Source organism: Phaenicophaeus curvirostris, chromosome 2, assembly GCF_032191515.1.
Source record: "Phaenicophaeus curvirostris isolate KB17595 chromosome 2, BPBGC_Pcur_1.0, whole genome shotgun sequence".
In the NCBI taxonomy this organism is placed as follows: Eukaryota; Metazoa; Chordata; class Aves; order Cuculiformes; family Cuculidae; genus Phaenicophaeus; species Phaenicophaeus curvirostris.
The window spans coordinates 43,550,117-43,572,639 of record NC_091393.1 but is presented as its reverse complement, the minus strand read 5'-3'; the positions used below and the strand labels follow the sequence as shown (position 1 = coordinate 43,572,639).

At 39.9% G+C, this 22,523-nt stretch overlaps 1 protein-coding gene across 3 annotated transcripts in view; it reads right to left on the bottom strand.

Moving 5' to 3' along the window:
- NCOA7 (nuclear receptor coactivator 7) overlaps window positions 1-22,523 on the bottom strand; it is an 88,759-nt gene that overhangs the window by 50,970 nt on the left and 15,266 nt on the right. For all 3 annotated transcript variants that reach the window (XM_069851820.1, XM_069851822.1, XM_069851821.1), the window contains exon 2: window positions 17,122-17,253. In XM_069851820.1, the coding sequence (XP_069707921.1) occupies window positions 17,122-17,171 (50 nt within the window). In that variant the 5' untranslated portion in view covers window positions 17,172-17,253. The remainder of the gene's footprint in view (window positions 1-17,121; window positions 17,254-22,523) is intronic.

The following is a 22,523-nucleotide window of genomic DNA, read 5'->3' as shown; positions in this document are numbered from 1 at the left end:
TGATGTTTGTTTTTCAGTATCAGAGTCAACAGATACGTTGTGTTGCACTAGGGAAGTTGCTAGGGAAGGAAGAGGGAGAGTGAAAGAGGTAGGACAGGAGAAACAGCTCATTTATCTGCAAAACCACTCAAGTTTCTGAGGAAAGTGTCTTACACATCTGTAATTTCATTTAAGCACCAAATAACATTTTTCAAGTTAATTGGTTCTGACAGGCAAAACATTTCTTCTGAATTTATATAGAAGCATCCTTTTATGGCTCCTCAAAGCAGTTTGAGCCACAACTGATAAGCCATTTTCTAAGACTGACCCGATACAGACTTTTCCAGTAGAAGTTTTCACTCTGTTACTGCGCACAAGGAACAGTATGGGAGGCTTTTCCACTAAGTCCTATAGGAATTGGAGGAACTGGTTCTTAATGGGCACTGTGAGCTGTCTGCAGAGATGTTTAAGGCAACTCACTATAGAGGGAAGAGTGAGCAGACAATTTCTGCAATACACCACCATTCTTGTATCATTTAATAAAGACTAATCAGTTGAAATGGACATTATTTCAGAGTAGGCAGGTAAAAATACAAGGTCAGCTCACTTAAATTAATTTGCAACTGACTGCTTAATAGCTTGGGCACTGACTTACAGGAAAAGAGCTAGGAAAGGTTTCAAGAAATGGCCCACTCCATCTTCTAGATCCAAGCCTATCTGACTGCCTACAAAATACAAATCTGCATTTTTAGAATAAAACAGCCTGAACTTCCCATCACACTAACAAGTTAGGTGGTTAGCTTATAAAGAAAACTGATCAAAGAAAGAAGGAGCGATGTTATTAGCACAACTTTCACTAGAAGACTAAAAGCAACCAGCAAAGCTAAGCAACTCTGATACTGAGACAATAAAGAAATGCAAATCTGACAATGGTTTTTCTTCTAGAAATTCCATCTGGTTTTTGTTAGAACTCATTCAATGGAGATGCCCCACAAACAATCGAATAGGACCTTGTTTGATATACACAATAATTAATCACAGAAAGAAAGCACTAGGCCCATATCACAGGATGTTCTAAAAAAACTCCTAGGATGATAAGGCATGATTTTTATGACAGCATGGACAACTCTTGTTTTAGAAATAAAAGCATCTATCAAAGTGGCCCTCCAAAAAGTATTAACAAAAGAATGGGGAAGGGAGAAGTCGTCTTTATTTTATCTTGAAGCTAACACAGTTTTCCTCTTGGAAAATTTTCCACAATGTGCATCCTCTAAAACGTGCCTTGATATCTGGCATACAGTCAGCTAGCTTAACATCCTGCACAGCACAAAGAGATCATGTTCTACAAACAATGTTTTTTAAAATCAATTTATGCATATATGTAATACAATTAACCAAACTTGTAAAAAAAGAGCTTTAAAACGCTTCAAACTTTTTAAACTGTTTTGTTCCCATTAAGATTCCTGTCAATCTCCTTTGCATACAAAATTATATACACCCGAATTATTTCATTCAGAATTAACCATTTCAATCTTAATTTAAATCCCAGCACTCAATATAATACATGCTTATTTCTTTGTACCTTACATGTCTTTCTCCACCAATCCAGAACAGCTAAATGAATCAAATTCATTGCATTACCGTAAGGTTTCCGTACTTAGGGTTTGTGGGTTTTTTTTAAATCTCCATTAGGAACTCACTGGTCTGATCCTAGTCAGCTATTCTATTCCAGCCCACTCAGATCATCTATCTCTACTTCATACAGCTCAGTGCCAGCACGACTTGGCCAGCCCCGGGCACGGCTATGCTCTCATCTCATCTGATGTAACCTGAAGAATAAGCAATCTTAGACAAAATAAATTATTACTGTTTGCAAAGCCAAAGGAAGTCACATTGCTTGCCAGACCACAAATGCTTCACTCCTGCCTTCCTCAGTGCAGCTGCTCTCACTTCACAACAGAATTGAATGCAAAACTTTTCATCCTCAGTGAGAAATCTTCCTAAAACAAAACAGCATCCATCCTGCAAGAAAGTAAAACATGAAACACCAGCCATTTCACACTGCTAGGCATCCCATTTTGGAAAGGAAGAAGTGACAAGTCTGTACATTTCCTATTAAAACAGACTATTAAGGCAAAAATAAGGAATGGAACACATTTGAGGGATTTAAACAATTAAGTGCTGAGGGAAAAAACTATGAAAAAAGTAACCCTGAAGTAGAAAGACAACAGCGTGGTTGCAATGTGGTGGCTGCAGACACTGAAGTGTCCACACTCTGATCATTCCGAATAACAAACAGCAACTACAGAAAGCTCTGATATTAGTAGCATAGGTCAAAGCTAGAAATTTCCACTTTTATTGGAACTCCTGTTACTAATTTACAACAAATACCAGCACCAGGTTTCACACATGGTCAGTCATCAGCAACGCTCAAGAAAGTTGGCGTGCTCCAGAGGAAAGTGCTACTGACAACCAGGGAATGTCCATTTTCTTCCTGATACTGGCATTGACTTACAGAAAACAAGTCACAGTTGATTAAACAGAGGTAGAGTAACATGGAGGGAAGGATGTGTAGTAAAGCTGTTCTGGAATTTTAAAGACGTATCTTCTGACATAAAAAAGTTATTAGATTACATGAAAATATGTTAATTTGACCCCCAGTCTGACTAACACCATGGAGTTTTACATATCTTACTTAAGCTCTCCTATGTTTATTTTAGAGGGAACAAAAAAATTATCACCATATCCAAGGTAAAACTTGAGAGGGTTTTAAGCTGTTGAGAAGTTTTTGCTTTCTTAAATTTAAGAAGTGTTCCCACTCAAATTATAAACTTCCTGCTTTCAAAGGCAAAAGGTTCCCTTTACTTAGTAAAAGAGGTTATGATGTGTTCAGCACTCCTTTATCATAACAACAATTTAATAAAAACTTTGTTTGACTTAAGACACTGATTTAACTCCTTCTCTTGTAACCTCAGTTACTGCAGGCTTTCAAAGACCAACTTTAGGCAGAAGGCAAAATGAAGAAATCCCTCCCTTTGGATAACTCCTTTAACTTTGTCTGAAGTTCATTTAACAGGTTTGTTCAATTAAACGCACATGATAGATCTATCATGTCACAAATACCAACTGGACTCTGACCACACTCCCATCCTGCTCCTCCTCTTCTCCTCTGTTAACGATGCCAGATATTTTCTCCTAGTATGGTGTTCACTAATTACCCTAAACTGCTCCTACGCATGCAATGAATTCTTCCCGAAGTGGCTCAGCACAACACTGTCCCTGCACTGAAGCCTTGACTAGGGAGGAACAGCCTTGCCTGATCACCTCCAGCCGGTGCTGGGCTCCACCTGCTCTCCCACACTCAGTGCCAGCTCCCAGAGCCACCAGTCCCCTGGACATCAGCTGGCTGAAACTATAAGGAAAAGAGAACTGTAGTTACACGGCAAAGGAGGATGTTAGAGGGAAGCTGCGTGCATTCTGCATAGGGAAGAGTCACGCTTTATTCAAACTATTAAGGACAATAAGCACATGATTATCAGGCTGGCCAAAACACATCTCAAGTTCTCCCCAAAACTTTGATAAACTTCTCCCTCCCCACCTCAATTGAACACTCTTCAAGAAATGCAACTTCCATGAAATGAAGAGGTAGGCCCTTTTAGATTAGTAATTGACTAAGATAGAGAAACAAAGTGGAAGAATCAAGAACATCCCAAAAGATGATGACAGGGTAGATGGAGAACTGTGTGGAATGTGTACAGCTCCGTAGAGCCATCAGTGCACATCCATTTCATCATACCAGGTAAGTACCAAACTTCCCTGATCAAACAGAGCCAGTTTTAGTATTGATTAAACTGAGTGAAAACAGTGGGAAGGAAACGTAGTGCTCAGTGACTCAAACAGCCATAAACATTCACAATAAAGCAATAAATCAGCAGATGAAAACCAATTGTCAGTTAAAGCAAAATCCACAGGAAACATGCCATCCATTGTGCAGTGATAGTGCAGCTCAACCCACCTCCAGGAAAAACATCTCTGGGAATGATATTTCAGTATTTATTATACGAGAAGTACCAAGGGCACCACGTTAAATTATTTCAAGAAATACTTTCAGATTAAGGCAAAAAGCAGCTAAAATAAATAGCTTCAGCATGCTGTGTTTACCAAATACATAAACAGATACAAAAAGCAATGATGAAAACTCATCATGGCAGGATCTAGGAAGGGCTATAGAGAACACTGTCACAGGGATACAGCCTTTTGGTGTTTCTTTTTGGCTCAACAAGTACCTACACCACAAACTGCTAGAAGCCTGCATACCTATAGCCACACTCATGAAGGATCCCTGCATGCATGCACAGGTTTGGGGTTTGGTTTTTTTTTCCACTCTTAATCATCTTCAACCAGTCTCCATCAGGGATAAAACATGGTAAGCGCAGCAGTACTGGGGCAAAAAGCACAGCAAACCCATAGGATTCAGGAGCACGGTACTATTAGAGGAAAAGCCTGTAGCTCAAAGAAGCACTTGAAGCCACTTTTGTTGGCAAATGAAGGCACCTCCCTCTCTCTCTGCTCACCAGTGATCTCAGGAGTTCCTTCCGTTCTCTCTGCGAAATTATCTATATTAAAGATAATACAGCAAAAGTGCAATACATGAACTAACTTTTCAAAATCTAATCACTCCCTCATTAAATCCCACTTGGCTGTGCTACCATTTGTACCAACACAAAGGAGAAGGCCGAAAGAGGAGACAAGACCACTCTGCTCCTCCAAGCAGCAATGCCAAGTCAAAAGCACTTTGCCCAGACTGCAAAGGGCTTATTCTCTGTAAGGTTAGGCTGAGATACACAAAAAGAAGCCAGAAAGCCAAACCAGGCCACACCATGCCAAACACACCTCTGGACAGGAGCACTGAAGAGGTTGCAGCAGCTTCTTCCCATTTATCCAGAAAAGATGATTTAATGAGAGGAAATTTTCATGAAGGTTTGCATTGTGAGGGCTGGCATATGGGCAGTTTCCCCTGCTGCAAAAAGCAAGAAAACAGTAACTCTGCTTCTCCAACAGCAGCAGGCAAGAAATCATTTTCTTAATAAAGAGGATCTTAATATTGATTAAGCTGACTTATCTTGGTAAGTGAAGTCACCTGGCTTGCTGACCAGGCTGATCCAAAAGTAATCATGGTCAAGAAGTCAGTGATCAAGGTAAAGTAAAAAATTCAATTTTTTCTTTATTTAAATGATCACTAGAAAGAATATCTTAGAGAGGGAAAGGCCTGAGATTTAAAGTCCCTGTTGTTGCATTAGCTTGTGCTTCCATTTAAAAAGTTATTTTGAAAATTAATATTTAAATGTCAAGGCTGTCTATATCACTGCACCATTCTGTGTGACATGAAATTACAGATTTAATACACCTGTTAACAAAAGTAGTTTGAAAAAGAAAAGCACAGAAAAAAGCTTCTTCTTTTGTTATCACTAATAGAGAAAACCAGGAAGAAAAGAAAAGCAGTAAAAAGGAAGCCAGTCTGATGGTTTTAAATGCTAACTTTCATAATGATGCCAGGATTATCCAAATGTCACCATATACTTCTCGGGGATTTTGTTAATCACAGCTGGGGCTCATAGCATAAGAGATGCTGTACATATGCTTACAACAGGTTGCAAATTCAGCCAGTCAGGAAAAAAATTACAGCAAGAAGCACAGCGATGCAAGTGGAAAAAGGTTCTATTTAAAGAATTTCAGAGTGATTGTTAAAAACAAATCTCAACCAGAACTGAGGCACACAGTGAACTATGTTTGCATTCACTGTCCTCAAGCAACTTGTAACATACTTTGGATATTGAGCTGTTTAATTGGCTTCCTGAATGGAGTTCCCCATTAGCCGACACGCACAGCACAGAAGAGGAAATGTCCAAGTGTACCGAAGATCCTATTACATGCATTAAGAAACACCCAGCAATGTTGATAATGGGTAGGAAAAAGAGGAATCTGTAGCTTCTGGGTTTGGAATAATGCCTGATATTGTCTCATACAATGGCTGTTTCACAACTAAGAATGATAATCCCCTCCACCGAGAGAAGGTGTTTTCATCAATGCTTCTATACAAAACAACACCTTTTTAATACTATGGTCTAAAGATCATTGACCACAAGTAAAAGATGACATGACAGGGTAGGGCTTGTCTGCATGGGACAGTCACACAGCAGGCACATACCAATGCATGTGCATATACCTTGTGCTAAGAAGAGTATTTGGCACGGCCTGATATTTTTCAGTAGCTACAACATAATACGTGTAGCAGGTCCTCCCGTACACTTGTAAGACACAAAGCGCGTGTTTAATTACTACATCTTAAAACTCCTCTGTCATTTTGATTTCAACTGTTCTATTATTTATGTGTTTATTTTTGACTGAAAAATAATCTGAGGGGAAGAAACCATTACTAAAGGGGAAAAACAAAGACAAAAAGTAAATCTTGCTGCCTATCAGTGTGATGGAAGAAGGGGCATCAGGAGGACACAAGAGATTCTGCTCCATCTCTGTGTTTTCAGTACTCTGCAAGTCCAGAATGTCCCCTGCACTTCAGAAGATGCCGAGCCGGCATAATAAGCTGAGGAAACCAGAAAAGTTACAGTGGTCTGGAATTTGATCTTATTAGGCAGTCCCTCTGTTTAACATCAAGTGGCCTCACTCCACAAAGCAACTCTACACAGCAGGCCAGTTATCTTCAGTCTTCTGCTGCATTCTAGGACAGCAGCCTCCTACCAAACCTGGTTGGCATCAGATAAGGATGTGCCCTGCAATGTCCTGTCCTGCCACCCTCCCCTTTTCCCATCCCCCCCTGGGCCGGGCAGGAAAGCTTCTTGGCATGCCTGGTCCCTACCCCTGCTGCCTATGGCAGAAGGGTGGGGAGCTGCTGGCCTCCCCCTCCTCTGCACTGCCCTGGCGTTCTACCCTACAGCAGCAGAGCCTGGGATCTGCTACAGCTCTGTTCCTACAGCCAGCTTTCACCCTTCTGTTAAACCTAACAGAATGATTCTTCACATGCATAAAACTTCTCACATGCATCAGGTCATAGGACCAGAGTCATACACTGCAGTTTTAAGACATTCTGTGAGATTGCCAAAAAAACCACACCCAAAACAACAACAACAAAAAAGCAAGAGAAGGAGGGAGGTTGGCAGCATTTGTTACACAAAATACTTCTATAATAACAAAGAACCCTTCTCATCCTCAGGCAAGCAGAACTGCTATGTGCAGCACCTGCTGTGGTCCAGGTGGAAAGACAGACACACAGATACTGAACACACAGTTAAATCTGCTTAAGGAGATTTGATTTTATAAAGACTGTCTGATTGAAACATGTGATTAACATCATTAAGCCATGTATTTATAGAAGCATTACTGAAAGCAAAAATCCAGCAGCTGACAGAAATGTACTATTATGTCAAAAACACGAAATGCAACTTAAACTAACGTTACCTGTCATTGGCAAGATGCTAAGTTTACGCCTACTGAAATAAAAACAGCCACTCCAGAAAAATACTGATAAAACCCTACAGTTATTATCAGTGTATTAAGTGCTGTACAAGACAAGATTGCCGTGCCAGAGACTGTTGTTTGACAGGAAAATAGTCAGTGCATTAAGACACCCAGAGAGCTGATTTATGGCTTATTTACATTACAAAAGTTTTCCAGCATAAGGACAATTCTCTTCCTCCCCCCCCAAATTCCTAACCAGTTCTGCTGCTCTACTTTGGATTTACTCCCACACAAATCAACAGGACAAATCCCACAGACCTCAACAGAATAGCAGTAGAGACTTGGAGCATAGATAAAATACATGCTTAAATTTCAGATGATCCTAGGAAAGACTCCCTGCCCAGACTACAGAATAGGACAGAAAAAAACACACCACAAACCTACACTTACAACCCACCTCCTCGTAATCAGATTGGCAGGAGCAGGGTGAGCTGGGGAGAAATCCCTTCCAAACCCAGTTTGGAAGTTGTATTAATGTTGAGGTGTGAGAGCTTACCAGCCTGGCACCACGGGGAACCTAATGACATCAGGAACATCCAAACAGCTGATCCTGTCCACAGCTGCAGGGAAGAGGGGGGAAAAAAGCTTCATTTCCTGGGGGAGGCTGGAGTGGAAAGCCCAGTGCCCACAGGCACACAGGACAAACTGCAGAACATGCAACTAGTAGTTTAAATAAAGCACGGTCATCCAGTGTCCCCATGCAGGTTCCACAGCATTTCTTATTTTACTAATAGAACTCCCTTTGTTACCTATACAATGCTTTCCAGTCCCTCAAAGATGGGGAAAAAAAGCCCATTCTTCTCCAAAACCTCATACTTGCAGGTATCACTCACATCTTTCTCTTTAAATGTGCAGCACTGCTACCAGAAACAGAGCATCCTGCTATCCAAAACAGCAATCACATGCATGGGACACACCAGAAACAAATGAGCAAAAGTCTTGAATCATGACAGTAGATACAAGGTGGGCAACTTCACCTGTGGGGCAGAAACACTAGCAACCTTCCTTGAAGAGGCATGTCTAACTTCTTATTAACCCAAGTTGTCTTCAGCCCAGCAAACTAACATATTTCACGATGCCGATTCCTCTCCTCAAAAAACTGTACACCCTGCTTCCTACTCACAAAGCGGTACGAAGCACAGGAGAGCTGCCAAGGGCTGCTGTCACAAGGTGTTGGAACACCTAGGATTTCTCAGAGCACAAGCAAGAGGTGATTAAGAGCACCACCAAACAGTCAGTACCATTACGCATCTCCTTAGGTGGGTGCCTCCACACCACTTGAACAAAACCATGGCTGCTTCTGGAAGAGGCTGCCATGCCACGGCAGCTCCTTGATGGCAGCTCTGCCATCCATAAGAGACATGGCAAAACCAGAAGGCTGAGTGCAATCACCTCTTGTGGTAGCCTCTTAGACAGCATCACTTTATATTGATTGTGGAACCATACATTAGCCAAGCATTAATGCTATATTTCCACCACCGTTTAAGCTAGGCTTACTTTTAGAACAGTTCACTGGGATGAAGCAGAATTTTATGCAATAGGTGCTAAATGCAGAAGCGGGGACATTTATAAGGCTGAGTGACAAGACCATACCTGTAGACGCTACAGAAACACTGTCACTTAAAAAGGTAATTGTATCAGTTTCCTACAGACAACAGCAAAAAGTCTGTATCTCACCTATGCAGAAAGCCATCTCTTGAAGCCTCCAAATTTTATAGCCTTTCAGATACAATGACTTTAAATCCCTCCAAGAGCAAAAAGGTGAAAAGCATAGCCAACCAGGAGCCTCCACCACACCCCTTGTGCCCAGCAAGTGCAGCTGCAGGCAATGAGGAAGAGAAGACAAAATACATTACAGCTATGTTAATAGCAAATCTTATCAAAACTGTACAGACTCTTACATCAAAAGGCCTATCCTGTAACTATTTATGTTCTAAAAAGGAGGTTAAATAAATTTCTTCTTTTGCAGTTTCTTTTTAAATGCTGATAAGAGACACACAAAGGTCCCTTTGAGAAAAGCAAATATAAGGTCATTGCATGCTTGCTGCCTAACAAGCCAGCCTTATACATATCTTGCAAGATGATCAGTGACAATTCTGAAATTGTTGGTGTGAGACGGCATGTTTGAAGATCAAATAAACAGAAACTCTTCTCTCTATGTTCCGTGATATAGCACTCAAAGAAATAAAGAATATGGTGAAATTCTGCCTTTCTTCTCTTTCCTAAAAAAAGCCTCTTCATGCAGAGCCCACACTGTTACCCAGTCTCACTTCACATGCAGAGGGAAGTGAATGGGTGAGATTAACCATGCTTCCTGTCTTATGCAAGCTTTGTATCACCATAAATAGAATTTCTAGTACTGGAAAATTTTTCAAAACCCTGAAGAAAGCCTCAGAGCCCCATTAGATACTTTCACTAACTCTATTAGCCAATAACTAAATTATTTTACAATCCTAAATGACCCCACAAGCCTTGAGAATGAAAGCACTGGAAAGAACCAAGGCAGCAGAAACCATTGCCCTGTTTATGCTTCCTCGAGGAAGCTCTCACGTTGGGAATAATTCTGTGATTCACAGGCTACGTAGAGGACATAAATGCATGCTCTTCTGCTGACTCTCATCCTGCATGACAGAATTACAATTCAGAAAGCAACAGCAATGCAAGATGAGCAAACAGTTCCCACAATAAGCAGCTGCTCAACATACTTCCCCCTGCACCGCAATACTCTTCAGAAAAAGCAGGTTCAATTTTCCCCTCAACTCTCATTCTCCAAGTTTACACCTATGACAAAAAGAAACCTTTAACTTTTTTTAACATATATTGAACAACGAGCAATGAACAGCAACTGTCTCTCAAGCACCTGAAGGACCTGACCAACCCCCCTAAGGCCCTACTCAAAAGCTCCTGGTGCTGCTGTCTGTGGAATTTAAGACATTCTTTAAGATATGAAAACTACAACAGTTGCAAAGGACAGCTGAAATACTAACCTACACAGCAGCAGGCAGAAAGTATGCTAAAAACATTTAAATCCCTCCATTTTAAGTAACTGGAAGGCAAATCACAACAGTGTATGTTTCAGAAAACATTTTATGGCTTTTCAGAATCCAACACAGCAAGTAACTATCCTGCATATACACGCCTAAACAACAGAGCAAATAATATCTATTGCATCCCATAAATCTGAAGTAGCGATTATCTTCAGCCTTTTCTTAGAAAATAAAATGCCTCAGGCATACATGTTATCGGTCAAAAGAATACAAGTAAAACTCAATACTGGTTTTAGTTTCAATAATAGGATTATGAGGTAATGTTTATACGTCTGGAAGCAGAGCTAAGAAATTTCCATTATATGGATGAGCTGAAATGATGTATTATTTCCTAAAGTCATTTAAAAATATTTAAGTATCTCCAGGATCTTGGCTTGACTATTCTTCACGCCCAAGATAAATTTCCAAGGCAGTTTGTTTTAAAAACAATGTGTGGAAGCTTTTCTTTATAAAACCAAAAAGTAAATTATGGGTGCTACAGGAAACCTGAATAAACACCAACACTTTGGCACAGCAGAGCAAGAACAACTGCAAGGAAGCCACTGCTGGAGAAACAGCAATCTGAGGAGCTCACGAAATTTGAAGCCTATTGCGTGGATATAATAAGTCTGGCTAACAAGAAAAGCACCCAATAAAAAAAACCATGACAAAGTCTCACATATTGGAGATTCCTTCAAGAAACTGTTTCACAGAGTCATAGAATCACTGTTGGAAAAGACCTCTTGGATCATTGAGTCCAACCATTCCAATCTGCCACTAAACAATGTCCCTGAGCACCTTGTCTACCCGTCTTTTAAATATCTCCAGGGATGATGACTCAATCATCTCCCTTGGGCAGCCTCTGCTAGTGCCTGATGACCCTTTCCATGAAAAATTTTTTCCCCGAGTGAAAAATTCTTTTCTTTGTGCATATATTCATTATCTGCATTTTCCTCCTTCCTAGCCACCACTGACATCCTCCATTTCCACACATTCCCCTTCTGCTCTCGCTGAATTTTTCCTCATGTAATCACCCTCCTAGATCTTAACAGCCACAGGAATGAAAAACATGAACCATACAGATACTGAATACGGGAATAAAGCAGAACAAAGCCAGAAAAATTCCAAAGGAGGCAATGATAAATCTGACTGACCAAAGGAGCATGATCTTACTGCATCAGACCAAGGGTCTCTGCAAGCCAATTTCCTGCCTCCAACAGCAGCCAAAAGCAAGAATCAGGAAAAGACCATTAACTATGACAAGTACATATGACTCCTCCTCCAGTTAAGCTTTCCAGACTCCAGCTGCTTACAGCTCAACAACTATGCATTAATGATTCCTGCTGTCGCGGGTTGTGAATGTTTAAAAGGAAAGCTAAGGTTAGGTCATAAACAACTAATGTGATTGGAATGCTCCATACCATTCATTCTATGGTTTATTTTACATTCTTTTTAGGTATTAAAAATAATTAGAAGAAAAAGAGCTGTATATTAGAGCTGGCTAACATGTAAATGGTAACTGTACTAAATACTCATACACATTTTTTAAATCTTGGTTTTAATGTATGAATCTTCACCTGTATTAATGTAAATTTAGGTATCTAAGAAAAAAACAATAATAAAGAAATCTAAAATTAAAACATGCAATGAATTCATTTATTTCCCTTAAATATTCACATCATACGGCAACACAAGATGTACAACTGTCTTCAGATTCTGAAAGATTATTAGCAGTCTGGAGGTATAGGGAATCTCTGCCCACTCAGATGGACTTTGGATTGTGTCCAGACATTTATGTACTTTTTTCAAATGAATTATGGTCACAAGATCAATGTAAATTCAATAAACAAAAAACCCACTCTATACCAGTGAGAATATATTCTGTAATAAAAGCACTTAATCTGAACTTCAGAAATCTGTCTCTCAGGGGTGACCAAAAAAAACCCCAAGAATTAAAATTCAAAATTCCCCTGGAAAATAGTAAAAGAATCATTGAATACAAGTATCACTTCCATAGTTCATGTTTATATAGCATGCTTCAAATTAAGGTCATCACATGCTGGAGACATAACTAGTAATAAAATTAACGTAAGCACCTCACTCAACTACCTGACACAGATCATAGACAGATCATATCAAGCATGAAAAATGCTAACTCACAGTGAGGAAGGTTGGAACACAAAACTTGAAACTAAAAGAGCCCCTTTTGTAATTTTTGCAGAAAACTACTCAAAGTCTTCAGTAGCTGGATGCAGCCTTGGGCAGCCTGGTCTATGGGAGGTGTCCCTGCCCATGGCAGGGGTTTGGAACTGGATGATCTTTAAGGTCCCTTCCAACCCAAACTATTCTATGATTCTCTTCCCTTACATCTTCTCATCTCCTAGAATTTCTAGTCCAGATATATCCAGTATCACACAACAGCACTTGCAAAGTAATTCCAGTTTCAAGCTGTACATTTGGCATTACAGACTACCAATTTAAATCCAAGGCAATTATTTCCATGTGACATGTCACTCATCTTGGTTATTTCTTTTTAAATTAGGTTAAAATTTTAATAGCTATTCACAAGGTCAAGTACATCTGAACTTGACCCTGCACAACGAAAACCAAGAGGCTCTGTATTCTGTAAGGAGAGGAGGAAGACATAAGCAGCACAGGTAGAGAGGAAATGGCAAGTGGTGCCAGGGTTCAGAGGGCACACCCTCACAACAAAAAGCACCAAATGTCAGAGTCAGGGACACAATACACAAATGTGCCATTGTACATCTACTTACACTGTACAATTTATTTTTGGACTTGTTCGGTATCAAGACAGACTTTACAGCAAGAGTAGGAAGAGTTCTTTATAAAGATCAAATAATATTGGTTTGTTTGGGAACTTCCGACACAAAAGCCAATAAAACAGCCTAAAACAAGGTTCAGAGAATCAAGCAAGAAAACGTAACTACACAGAAGAGTCTTTAAGTAGGAGTAGCAGTCTTAAATACGGACTTATTGCATAAGAGAAACTTACGCTTGCACGTTACTCTCATACTTTCACCTCTTGCCTGTTAAACTCCCACAAGCTGTAACTTCATATCTGCATAAAGCATTTAACTAAATAGGTCTTTAAAACGTTTTGTAGTGATTTCTATTCTGTTTGAAAACTTGTTTCATTTCTTACCAACCAAGGCAAAAAAATAAGCCCTTTACCACAAAAAAAAAAACCAGCAAAACCCAAACAACAGTGGGTAAAGGAGCATTTGATAAGAAGTAAAAGTGGATGGAGAGCGTTCCATTCCAGCTTCATCTGCAATATGGAGGGGAGGAGACCCAGGAGAACTGAGGCATGTGGACCATGAAGTTCTGCAGTGGAAAGATACAGTGGCTGGGTAGCTCTCCTCTATACAGGAATTTTAAGTATTTCAAAGGATCAATGTTTAAACCAGCTTATTTACAACACTGAATTTGGGGGACAGAGATACAGACAGTTATTTGATGTTAAGCTTGCTTCCTCTGTAGCAGTTAAGGATCTCATTTGTCAGCACATAACTACCACCATGCTAACTACTTCAAACATGTCGGGGTTCTCAAGCCAACCTTTCCAACTATTGTTAGTGTAACTAGTCAGACGCCGAGTGCCACCTCTATCAAAAGCCAAGGGGCCGAGATAACGCTAGCCTGAATACCAAAAGTCACCTTCTGATGGGAAGTCAGACATTTTGGGATGCTTGTAGGCCAGCAAGGTTGGTGGCTCATCCCTCTGTTGATGCCCACATGCTCCCTTGCTCTGCCAAGAGAGAACTTGGGTTTCTGACAGGAGGAGCTTAAGAAAAAGAGCTATTACATCCCATTTTAAGGCTGTTTGGAAAAGTCAAACCATCCCCATGTTCCGGAAAAGGAGATGATGGGGTAAAAAAAACCAGCAGAGAGATCTTGAGGGGCATCAAAAAGAAGAGGAATGTCTATGAACTTTGGAAGTTAATACCTTTGTCCTTGTTAATAATACAATAATCTTTCCCTTCACATTGAAAAGGGATAATTTTCTATTAAAATGTGCATATTTTTGTTAATGCAGTCCACAAGGTAGCTGTAACACATTATTATATTACACATCATACTTCATCAGCATTGAAAACCTACATTGCCTCCTTTCTAACCAAGATATAATCAGGATTCTTCTTCTCAGTCTTGAGTAGAGCAAAACCCTTTTCCCCACCTTCCTGACATGGAGCACTGTTTTCCCTCCTGCTGGCAAAAGGTCTAATCTCTTTCCCATTCTTTTCCTTGGTAAGCAGTAGAGTCTTCTCCCCTGAACATCTATTTGTAGGCAAGAATAACAAGATTCAGATAAGGAGAGAGCGTTACTGTCTCATAAGAATGTTTACCATACATAAGCTTAGATTTTCTAAACACTATTACTATCTTAGGCTCACAAACATAACAGTAATAAAAGATAAGAGTGGAAAAAAGACCTCAGTCATGGGAGCAGTAGAGTACATCTGTGGGAGAACCAGCTGAGGTTACTCTTGGCTTAACAAACATGAGCCAAGCTGGCAGGAAAAGCAGGGTGGTTCAAGTAGTACAGAAATGATGAGGGCCAAAACCTATTAAACTTGGGTGTTTAAATTTAAGGACAGATGTCCACAAAACAACCAAAATTTATAGCAACATCAAAGCACGTGCCTGATTAAATTATCTCAGTGTCCCACTATGAGGAACCTAGGCTGGCAACTTCTGTCTACTTCAAGTCAAAAGCTACATTTTAAGAAGTTTGAAAAAACAGGTAGGGATATAGTTAGAACTACCTTTGTATTAAAAGCAATATAAGCTGCCTATTATTTCCAGGTACTCATTACATTTACATGGGTCATCATGTAAAGCATTCAAACCGTTCATGCTGGGACACTTGTTTACTAGAGGAAGCATGCTAGACGTGACGCTAGACTAAAATCAAGGACATGTAAATTCAGTTCTGCTTCTGTCCCTGGCTGCACATGCAGACAATGTACGTGAAGGTAAGCTGGGCATACCATCTTCTGACCTACTTTAGCTTCTATTAAAACACAGCTTCAGGGTCTGCAAGGACATTCTTGTTGAAATCATACATGGGTTTGTTTAGAATGACAACCTCATTTAAGGGTCTGCAATCCATATAAAATTAAAAAAAGACAGGAGCCAGGAGAAAAAAAAAAAAAAAAAGAGAGATGATCTCCCCACAGCTACTTAGCAGGCAAGTGCTAGAATTAAGAATTGATTTCAGGACTTTTGACCCTTCCCTAATGTCCTATGTCTATATAAGTCACACTGCCCCTGTGGGTTTTTAAATAGTCCCAGACAATATAGGAAAGCTGAAAAACAGATTAAATAAAATGTCAAGAACTGCTGAACGCCTCCTGCAGCTTTCCATTTTCTTTAGCAGACAGCATTTAGAAAGGACTCAAAACATTGTCTTCAATACTAATGTATCTTACTCAGAACTCTCTCTCAAAGTTCAAGTTTTCCTTAACAAGAAATTACTTATTCCTTAGTACAATCTCTATAGCCACTTCAGCTTTATCCTACTTGATACCTCCTCTGCTATAGGTGCTATTGTTTACGCCCCCTTCTCAAAATCCCAACCTGCAACATTACTTTCTGTCAAAATCAACATAACTGCATTTCTCCAAATGGAAAACAAGTTACCTGGCATTAACAGATGTCCTTCATCACAAAATTTACTTGAGTTTTTAGCTACCACTACGCACAACCTGAACAACAATAAAGAAGTGCTGCAACTTTTCCCAACGCTACTACTTCTAAGTGGTGCGACATGCATATTTCTATATATCTGTCAAGGACTAGGGCTAGCGTTTCAGTGCACTTTCAATAATTGTTATTTTATGCAGAATAGAGAGACTATACACTCTTCCTCTTCAACAGCACAGAAACTATCTTTAAGTCAAAGACCGTTTTTATACCGATTTCATTCTCCTTCTACCAACCCCCCTCAAGAATAAGTGAGCTTTGGTGGTTCTCGTATATCAGAGCTCAAAGTTAATTACACACTTGCTAAGCTAACAAAGACAAGTTATTAGGAAATCAATGCTACTTCCTAAAAATCACCAGTCATGGATTCCAAATGATAAAAATGATTGACCGGAAAACACTGCTTGTTACACAGACGATACAGTCTAGGCAGCTCAACCATCAGAATGTAACTACCCTTTTATTACGCTAATCTTATCCTATAAGATAATACTACTTAGTCTATGCTTTATTTGAAATCAGAAAAAAAAATAGGTTTAGGCATGTTTGTGTTTTACACCTGCTTGTTTTTATAAACACTCTTCAGCAACTGGATGCTGGAAGCTCAAATATAGTGCAATTTGCAATTAAGTACCCAAGAACAGTTTTGTGTTACAAATAACAGTTAGAATTAAAGTTCAACTCTCCTACCCAAAAGGAAAAAACTACCACTCTAGCATTAGGGACACAGCAAGAAAAGCACTTTCTGGATACATACTTTTTATACATATGTTAAAAATCAAAGCTTTGTGAAAAAGACAGAATGAAGAGTTCCATATTTTAATCAACATTGAAATAAACTCTGTAATCTTACCGAGCAAAATAGCCTTGTCTTCGTTCCTTCTTCTCTTCCTTGGTCTCCATCGTGCACAGTCAAATGGGCAAAGTGAGCAGTCAAGTGCGATACTCTTTTTCCCCTCAGTACCTCATATTCAGGAAGAGTTCCCTGTATATACCATTGAAAAAAAAAGGAAGTTCATATATTAACATGCCAACAACACTGCAACACCCAACAGGGTTGTGGAAATGCAACTGACCCAGTGACAAAGCAAAGCAAAACGCTAAGCAGTTGATGCTTGCCACGTGATACCCATTTAGCATAGAGTAAGAAAAAAAACAACCAATAAATGCATTCAGGCCAGCTTCTCCAGTAGAGGAAGAGAGATGCTGCAAAGCAGGTAACCCAAAGAGCAGCAGCAAGTTTTAAAACCCTGGAAGGATTAAAATATTTCACAAGCTGTTAAATAGTTTATACCAAAATATTTTCCTGATGTCATGTGCTTTATACACAGGAAGATCAAGAGAAGCTTTGGAAACAGCAGTGCAAACAGTATAACCAGAAAGACAAATAATGCTCACTTCATAAATATTCTGTAGAATAGTGAAAAACAAGGAAGTTTTAAAACAATGTAAAGAAAAAAAGAGTGACTAACATTCCTTGCACAGGTTTGACTGTTGGGAACAATATAGAAGTTCAAACAAGTATACAGGGAGAAACAAGATGGACCTCCTGCTCTCCAGATGAGCTAGTCACCTTGAGACAGACTCTAGGGAAGGTTTTCCAAGAAGTTCAAAAAAAAAAAAAAAAAGTAATACTGGCCAGTAATACTGGCTTTTGACACAGGACATCACCAGCTCTTTGCAGAATGCCATACTGAGGCATTTAGAAACAAGGATTGCTCTCTACAACTACCTGAAGGGAGGCTGTGGAGAGGAGGGAGCTGACCTCTTCTCCCAAGTGACAGGGGACAGGACAAGAGGGAATGGCCTCAAGCTCCGCCAGGGGAGGTTCAGGCTCGACATAAGGAAAAAATTCTTCACTGAAAGGGTCATTAGGCAATGGAACAGGCTGCCCAGGGAGGTGGTTGACTCACCTTCCCTGGAGATGTTTAAGGTGCGGGTGGATGAGGTACTGAGGGGCATGGTTTAGAGATTGGTGGGGATGGTTGGACTTGATGTTCCAGTGGGTCTCTTCCAACCTGGTGATTCTATGATTCTAAGGAGTTGGGAATTTCAGAACTGCATGGTAATTACTGCAATTAACAACATGCCACATCAATTGCTGTCCAAAATTCCTGACAAGATGTTTTATCCACTTCCCCTTTCCAATACATTCAGACTTCCCCAAAGGTTTGTGCACATGCACAAAATAAGTTAACTTGAGAGTTCTTTATTAGTACTCCAGATTAAAGTCCACTAAACATTTTAGTCTAATGGGCTGCATAACAAAGAAATGGAAGCCACATGAATTATGATTTGTAGCAAAAGAAGGAAAATTCCTCTGAGACCTAATCAGTTCCCATGATTTTCCCATGCATTAAAAGATCATAAGCTACAAACTGCCAGATGTCAACAAAAGAGATAACGTAGCCAAAATAGACTAATCTACTTGAAAAGCCCAAGAACATATCATGCTAGATTCCATCAGAAGTACTTTGCCATAATTTTCTCTCCATATTTATGGAGCATTGATCCACAACAATTAAAGTCCATTGCTTCAAAATGCACTTATTCACAAATTTTGAACACATCCAGTGCATCAAAAAGAATCTAGTCTCTCCTATCTTTACGCATCAGGTAGAGTCTAACAGTAACAGTCACTTTTTAAATGGCGAATTTGCCTATGACATCTTCAGCTTTATAAAAAGAATACTATTTTATTTCTGCAAGTTAATGCATGTCACAGTCTTCAGCCAGACACAGAAACCTATGTGGCAGTAGCATAATAGCATCAAACAAGCTGCCCTGCTCAGATGTCCAGTCTGTATGAAGTTATCACATACCTCCCAAAAATGTCAATACATCCTTAGCTTCCCTGTTGGGGCAGGTCCTTAGGTCTTTGGAGGATCAAACCCAGACACTTTGTTAGCATTGCATTTAGAGTTACAATAAATCTTTCAAAGTATATAACAACCTCTATATCAAACCACAGAGAGTTCAAAGAAAGAGGAACCAATCTTTCCCCTTTGCCTTCACTGCACACTGCTGTGTGTGTCAAAAGCCACTGAAAGGCCAGAGCAGAGTGCTACGTTGACACCAAGAACTATCAAATAGCCACAGAGCACCAAGATAATACTAATTTCATGACCACGAGGACAGCAGGAACCATGGGAACAAGAGCAGCAAAGCGGGGAGAGACACTCTCACCTCACTGAAACATGGTCAACTAGGACGAATGGAGGGAAATCTGTCCTCAGGGCCTCACCCTGTGCGAAAGTCAGCAGCACATGCCTTCTATTTATTCTTTTCTGCTCCCATGATCTACTGATCCCACCCAGGGGAATACCAGCCCTGCTCCAGCAGGGTGCAAGCAGGTGCAGGGAGCACCACTGCCCAGGAAGCTGGGAAGAAAAAACTCCACCTGCCCACAGCCCTGTCTTGCCCACTGCTGGAGCAGCCACCCTGGGCTCCAGCAGAAAAGCATGAAGAGAGAGCCTAGGCTTAACCACAGATGCTGCAGGAGATGCCAGCACCAACACACTGTAGCACTGCTCAGCTTGTCAAGTGTAAGGTTTGCCATTTGCTTTCCCCAATGCTAAACAAAACTGTAAATGAAAACACTGTATGGTGCCTGCTCTTTCTACATCAACTAAGTGCAACTCCAAGTCCTTTCACACAGAGATAGGGAATAAATCCAGAACTTAAAAAAAATATATACGTATTCAGAACAGATGGGAACTTAGAAAACTGGAATGTTATCCATAGACCACAAGTAAAAAAGGCATTCAGGTGAATTTTGTTTTACTTTTGCTAATAAAAATACAAAGGGATTTCAAAGCCAGTCAGCAATGACTGACAATTTTCACTATAAAATAATTTAACATCAGGCCCTACTCTGTCAACTTAAAACTTCACTCACCTTCATCGAAGAAACAAAGGTGGTGTTTTAGGAAGGCATATTTATGCCTGAAAATCATACTTTGAAAATATAGTAATAAGAATAGCAAACTGTTTAGGAGTGCTGACTTCATAGCCTCTGAGTGTAACTTGTTGGGAATTTTTCATGTACTAGTTGGCTTTAAGGAGAAAAAAGCCTGAAAGGTAGGAGGAACACAGCGTAGCCTGCAGTAATTGCCATTGAAAACTAGTATTTCTGAAAGGTCCTTCTCAATTTTTAGTTCTTTAAGCAGCAAACATGAATTTTGTACTGTTACTTTATAGGTTGTCACTGACAGTTTAAAGGTGCATCAGAAAAAAAACCTACTCCGCACTCTCTCCCCATCTGTCCTTAGATATCTCTCAAGAAAAAAAATCCAGGTATTAAAATGTTAGGAAGGATATAATTAAAATAAAGCTTGGTTTCCTGGTAGCTCCTTTCTGGTCAAGTCGAAGGCTGGATCAGGCAGACTATTCAAATGTACATACTTGGTGCATATTTATATCCTGGAAGACAATCTTACTTATATATCACGAGCACAGTCTAAACTCAAATGATGACAAAGCTTATTTTATAGAAATTCCAGGATCAATTTAACCCTTTCTATACTGAAAATGAAATAGACAGTGAAAAGCTTATTACATGTCTACAGCAATGCTAATTCTTTTATTAGGCAATTTCAGAAGGAATGATGTTCCTGAGGGACAAAAAAATGCATTTAAGTAAGAATCCTATTAATAATCTTGCCACTCTCCAAATCTAACCCATGTCAGCACCTGATAATTGTATAAAGGAAAGAACAAAATATCTAAAAATATACCACACTTTCTGCTGTTAGTCATCTTACACTGGAGTTTTTAATTTATATTTTTGGATACTTGCATACTCTGCTTAAGGCTTGGTGTCAGGAAGTCTTGGGGATGCTACTGGGAGTTTGTAATGAAGGTGGGAATGCCCCAGCAGGGCATCAAAAAACCCCAAACTTAAACTAAGAAAAAAACCACTAAAATCACAGGAACAGACTAAATTCCTGACTGTGAGTACCCTCACCACTGCAACTGCTGCCATCCTTTCAAAATCTCCAAAAATACTACTTCCAGCTCCTGCTGCCTGCTTGGCCGCTGGCACTGCAGGACAGCAGCCTCCTCTCATGGTAGATTCACAGCAGCAGAAGAGGTGTGAGGACAAACAAAGCAGGTAAGAGAACTGTATTTTTGAGAGGAACATTACATATAAATTAGTAATGTGAATAAAGCATCCCCTAAAGATTTTGGTAAATTTATCAATTTTTAAAAAAATATTTTTCCTCTTTTTTCAGGCATGAAGAACAATACACTGTGCTGCTTGCAGTTTAAGTACCTTACATTTTCATGAGGCAATGAAATGACCTGCTTGTTGTGCTCAGGAGTAGGCACCCAGAAACCCCATTTGCTGGCTGTAAAGCATCAACGATCAATCCTCCAGTTGTAAGCATTACTTTCCAAAACCATGCACATGAACAACAGCACATCCCACAGCACTAGCAATGTAGAAGCCAATGAAGTATCTGATTATTTTTAGAACATTCAATGGACTTGATAGCCTGTCTCTGGCCATCTGTGCTGATTGCAAGCCCTGGAAACACATACAGAGAAAAAGAAGTTCAAGACCAAGCAATTCCCCAGATGTATTTTCATGACCCTGTAGAGTCAATATTTTTCAGCCTTTCATGAGGTAGCAAAATGCTGTAATTCCCTACTTTGCAGATGGGGAACTGAATTACATGAACTACCTTCACATGCTCAAATGAGAGCAGGAGAGCAATGTGTGCAAGTATCCTCCCACTAGCTTTAATTCAACCAGGCTCAATAACTAGCAGCAATAAGAACAAAGGAGGAGACTGCTTTGAGAAGGAGCCAGTTATTATTTTTTGTGCAAAATTTAAACTGACAAACTTTGGAAATCGATAGCAGAGTCTCACCTTTATTTGGCTCTGAGGGCATATGCATGGAAATTAAAGCTCAGATCCACAGAAGGAAATAAAAAGCCTACCTCCTTTGAGGATCTAGGTTTAAATGCTCTTTCAGGAAATATGCAAAAAAGCATTTCACAGAATCATAGAATCACTAGGTTGGAAAAGACCTCTTAGATCATCAAGTCCACCCATTCCTATCTGCCACTAAACCATGCCCTTGAGTACCTTGTCAATTTAATTGAATTAAGGGGACATCAAGGCAAGGGCAGTATCCTGTAGCTTAGCAGGGGCCTCACAATGCAACGAACAGTGGCAGTGATCATGTGGTGAAAAACAAGCAGGGAAAGTGAGAGGCCTAAGCACAAATTTTCCAGTCAGGAAGACA